At 45.1% G+C, this 5,414-nt stretch overlaps 1 protein-coding gene across 1 annotated transcript in view; it reads right to left on the reverse strand.

Moving 5' to 3' along the window:
- LOC130391990 (isocitrate dehydrogenase [NAD] subunit gamma, mitochondrial-like) overlaps positions 1-5,264 on the reverse strand; it is a 6,987-nt gene extending 1,723 nt beyond the window's left edge. The window contains exons 1-8 of the mRNA XM_056602378.1: positions 5,235-5,264; positions 5,024-5,121; positions 4,396-4,511; positions 3,958-4,018; positions 3,720-3,852; positions 3,304-3,437; positions 2,999-3,101; positions 2,771-2,917 (exon numbers count right to left, since the gene is read on the reverse strand). Of these exons, the coding sequence (XP_056458353.1) occupies positions 2,771-2,917; positions 2,999-3,101; positions 3,304-3,437; positions 3,720-3,852; positions 3,958-4,018; positions 4,396-4,511; positions 5,024-5,121; positions 5,235-5,264 (822 nt within the window). The remainder of the gene's footprint in view (positions 1-2,770; positions 2,918-2,998; positions 3,102-3,303; positions 3,438-3,719; positions 3,853-3,957; positions 4,019-4,395; positions 4,512-5,023; positions 5,122-5,234) is intronic.
- Between the last annotated feature and the right edge of the window lie 150 nt (positions 5,265-5,414).

Below are 5,414 nucleotides of genomic sequence, written 5' to 3' on the forward strand. Positions count from 1 at the left end.
ATCATAACTGATACCATTCTGACCCAGGCTTTATTATAACTGATACCATTCTGACCCAGGCTTTATTATAACTGATATCATTCTGACCCAGGCTTTATTAGAACTGATACCATTCTGACCCAGGCTTTATTAGAACTGATACCATTCTGACCCAGGCTTTATTATAACTGATATCATTCTGACCCAGGCTTTATCATAACTGATACCATTCTGACCCAGGCTTTATCATAACTGATACCATTCTGACCCAGGCTTTATTATAACTGATACCATTCTGACCCAGGCTTTATTATAACTGATACCATTCTGACCCAGGCTTTATTATAACTGATATCATTCTGACCCAGGCTTTATTAGAACTGATACCATTCTGACCCAGGCTTTATTAGAACTGATACCATTCTGACCCAGGCTTTATTATAACTGATATCATTCTGACCCAGGCTTTATTATAACTGATATCATTCTGACCCAGGCTTTATTATAACTGATACCATTCTGACCCAGGCTTTATTATAACTGATATCATTCTGACCCAGGCTTTATTATAACTGATATCATTCTGACCCAGGCTTTATTATAACTGATATCATTCTGACCCAGGCTTTATTATAACTGATACCATTCTGACCCAGGGTTTATCATAACTGATATCATTCTGACTCAGGGTTTATTATATCTGAGATCAGTCTGACCCAGGGTTTATTATAACTGATATCATTCTGACTCAGGGTTTATTATATCTGATATCAGTCTGACTCAGGGTTTATTATATCTGATATCAGTCTGACCCAGGGTTTATTATAACTGATATCATTCTGACTCAGGGTTTATTATATCTGATATCAATCTGATCCAGGGTCTGGGCTAGTCATGGACATGCTCCCATTTCCCGTTCATGTGGTAAATACATGGCATGCATATCAGGAATGGGCCATGGGATAAAGCATCAACAGGGTCACTATGGGAAGCCTCTTCTGAAAGAGTCATGTAACAAACCCAGAGAGGATAAGGAGAGAGTCTCTGTTCAGAGTCCCTCTATCTGGATGAGGCCGGATAAGGTCAGGCCAAGTAGAACGTGCCATCCATGTAGTTTATTATTTGGTTATGGTCGGTAGATATTAGTTAACGGAACAAAGAATACCTGGGCTACCCTGCCTGAAAATCATCCGCAATTTGAAATTAATCTAATTTCATTGGTCTCAAATACGAGGATGCATTTTATAAATTGTGGGAAACAGGTAGTATGGTGGCTTAGATCGGTCGTATTCTGCAGCAAGCATAGCAGACATCCTAAGTACGGAGCTAGATTTGGCTGAAGTTCAAGAAGCAGCAGCAAGATTTGACGTCCGTCCCCCTTCGCCCCAGTCCAGCCAATCACAGCTCAAGCAACACCTGATTGGCCTGCTAGAAATGTAGGCTCTTCTTAAACTGAAAGGGCGTCACAGGCATTCCCTCATGGACCTGCTCCGACTGTACACTGTAAACCTTTTTACTGTAAAATGACAGTCAAGTACTGGCAGCCGTTTCAGAAGCAGGTACTGTTCATTTACAGTAATACCGTTTTTGGTATACAGTAGCTTGCTGTAATCGCAACATACAGAAGATAGCATGATGTGGAAAGATCATTTTCAGGCATGTTAGCATTTGTCTTCTACCGGAAGTAAACCAGATTTGTAGGAAGCACCTACCGTAACCTCTAGCTATATAAACAGGGGTCCCTACAGACAACGGCCTATATAGAACAATGACATTTCCAATCAATTAATCATTTTAAATCAATTGGCGCTCACGCGCCCTTAACGCCGCTCAACTACCAGAGAAGCCTTTTATTTCATCCCTCAGAACGCATAACCAACACAGGGGATATCCCACCACCCTAATCACCTCGGTGCTGATTTCCTACAACTCGGCAAATGTCATTTTCCCAAGATTCTTTGCTATGTGCAGGATATGGCTGTCAAATTACGCATTGACTGATGAAATGCTTGAATGATCATTGAGACTCCCACAATGCATGTTTTTCAGAGTATTGTAGTGTAAAATCTTAATACAGTAGATTCGTTTTTAGAATTTAGCTGTAAATGTACATCAAAGTCTTACAGTGTAGGCTCTACTCAAGACTGTAGGCTCTTCTTAAGCTGTCTGGATCTTCTCCAGGCGTGTACAATGGAAGTGTTCCATGGAGATGATTGCTACCAACCAACATAACCTCTTTGCGTAGTTGCGTGGTGCTACCTGGTTGGAGTGTCTTGTGTTGATATATATTGTTGTGGGTTATTTAGTATTGCAGTCTCTAAATCTATTGATGGATTCATGAAATCACCATAACCACCTTTTAGAAGCCGATCTGATTCATTTGTTTAGCCACGGTAGATACATGGTGATCTTTGTATCCTGATTGTATCCTCGTGAGGGTCTGTTTGGGGTTCAGTGTGTATTTGGTCCTAGTGAGACACTCTTTGTATATTTCTTTATATCTTTGTATGTCCCGTTTTTGTTTCCTTTACTTCCACTAATTATACCTCTATCCACTGTGGAAGGTAACTTTGGAGAGTAGTTATTTCCGTAATAATATTTGGTTTCTAAGTAACTTTAGGATTTAGGATTGTGTGTTATGTGTAGGAGCACAACAAGGAATCTTTTCGGTCAGAATAAAACAAATTTGCCTGCGGAATTCGGATGTTTCATTGTTTCGATTATTGCCATCTTTTTTCAAGGTGCACACGTGTGGAGTGAGTGGCGTGTGTGTGGAGGGGTGGGACCTCACCGTTTCAAACAGGGCGTAATGCTCTCCATGGTTGGCCCCGGGGACCAGGCCGGGTCCCCCCACCAGGCCCGCGCACACGTTGCTCACCACGTTACCGTACAGGTTGGGCATCAGCATCATGTCGAACTGCTGGGGCCGGGACACCAGCTAACACAGAGGGGTGCACGTTTGGTCATCGGTGCGACAAACCCCACCAGGATTCTGTTACCTCGAGGTTGCCATGGCTACCTGCATGGTGGCGTTGTCCACGATGAGGGTGTCGAAGGCGATGTCGGGGTAACCGCTGGCAACCTCCTTACAGCACTCTAGGAAGAGGCCGTCGCCCAGCTTCCTGCTTGATGGACACACACACACACACACACACACACACACACACACACACACACACACACACACACACACACACACACACACACACACACACACACACACACACACACACACACACACACACACACAGGGTTTTAGGGAGGTACACAGACGTCACCGGCAAATGAGGATGCGGGAGGTGTCAGGGGATCAGGGCAACGGACATGATGTTGGCCTTGTGGACCGCGGTGATACGACGCCGTCCGTTCTGCCTCGCCGTTTGAAAAGCAAAGTCGGCGATGCGAAGGGAATTGACCCTGGTGATGATCTTTAGACACTCCACCACGCCCGGAACGCTCTGGAGACACAAGGAGGAGGGGGGGACCGGCGGCTCAACAATGTGTTTAAGTTACTGTCACACAAGGTACTGTCACAAGTGGTCGGCAACACCAATGCTGTCTCCGCCAAGAAACCGCTGAAAAGTTTGACCAGTGACCTAAATCCCAGCTCCGTGACATTGGATGTTGTTGTTTTAAAGCAGTACTCTATAGCAGGACTCTGCTTTGTCAGAACACAACCCAGCATGATGGTTCCCCTTAAGGCGAGACGGACCTTTGGAGTCAAACCCAGATCCCCCCACCTCGTGCTCCAGGCTGCTGTACTCCCCCTCGGTGTTCTCCCTGATGATCATGATGTCGATGTTCCTGTGGCGGGTCTTGACCCCGGGGAGTGACTGGCAGTGCATCACGTTGGCATACAGATCTAGAGAGGTGCTGATGGACGCAATAACACATCAGGAGGGCGGAGGAGAAATGGGATCGGTCTACGTGGTTTATCAGGACAGACTCCTTGGTCGAAGGTCAACGTTCGTCACTCACCGCAGAAGGTTGTTCCGTGACTTGAATGAGGGCGGAAGATTGTGATTGGTCTCCAGGTTACCTGGAGGGAGTAAACACAACACGCCGAAAGGCATGTTGACCATCATATGAGACATATGACCATGTATCAAGCCAAAACTAAACGCTTTGAGGGCCCGGGACCAGGGCATATGATGAACCCTTTTCTGAGGGGGAATATATTTGGATATTTAATAACCTATTTCACCAAGACTCTGCATAGCCCCCCGAGCCCCCAACAACTGTTCTGGTTCTATCAACATCCTTACTGTACCGACGGCGATATATCGTTTTTTCACCTTCTTATTGAAGGTCACTTTGGATAAAAGTGTCTGCTACATGACCTAAATGTAAATATAAATGTACTATAATAATGTATGTCAGTTGCATCCATCTTGTTTTCAGACCCCTGCCTAACACCTTTCAGCGCCACGCCGTTGCGTCTGATGGACATAATGGCGTTGTTTATGTCGTCTTCAGCGGTAAGGCTGGAGTCCACGTTGACCAGCTCAAAGTCCACTGGCACACAACAGAACCTAAGAACCGGGGGGGGAAAAGAGATTTAAGTAGGTTTGTTTTTGATATTATATTAAGATTTAGAGCAACTTCATTATTTCGAAGTGTTCTTAAATCAGGTTGAATTATTGAGAAAGAAAATGTTTTTTCCTGTTTGAAATCAATGTATTTAGTATTTAGTCCTCTGCTGCCCCCTGATGAGCACCCGATGGATAGCGAGGCACAGACGCCATATAATAAAATAACTCATGACTGCTGTCCAATGAACTTGATAGTCGATTGATTCTTGTAGTTATGCCTTAATGTGTTTATTTAAAAGAAGACAAAAGAAATTGGTCCTTGTGCCGCACGTTCTAATGGGAAATCCTCCCCTGAACAAGGAACCACCTGCATGCTGCTTTTTGAGCTTAAGGCAAATCTAGGTACGTACTACGTACTTAGGAACAGATGGACGGAACAGGACAGACCTATGCCACCATACTCCCAGAAGGACTCCCGGCGTAAAGGGGGCTGTGTCATGTGTTGTTCTCACCAGAACAGCTCGCGCACGTGGTTGGCGAGCTCCGGGCCGATGCCATCCCCGGGGATCAGGGTCACGGTGTGCCTCCCTCCGTAGCGAGCTGGGGGCGGCTGCACGGCACAGGGGCGACATGAGAGACCCACGGAGACAACACCTCTTCATCCTAAGACCCTCGACATGTGTAGGGCCAAGATGCACCGATACCTCAACTAGGAGGTCCTACCGGTGTAAAGTTCTTAATAAATATCAACATCTCCCCGATATTTCAGACACTGCAGATCTTCAAAGAGTTAGCACACAAATATACGTTCATGCTAATGAGACAGGCCGTTTCATTATCTATAAAATATGTATTGGAATGGATCAAGAACTTGCATCACATGGCATAATCAAAGAATAATAT

The sequence above is a fragment of the Gadus chalcogrammus genome, chromosome 1 (assembly GCF_026213295.1).
Source record: "Gadus chalcogrammus isolate NIFS_2021 chromosome 1, NIFS_Gcha_1.0, whole genome shotgun sequence".
Classification (NCBI taxonomy): domain Eukaryota; kingdom Metazoa; phylum Chordata; class Actinopteri; order Gadiformes; family Gadidae; genus Gadus; species Gadus chalcogrammus.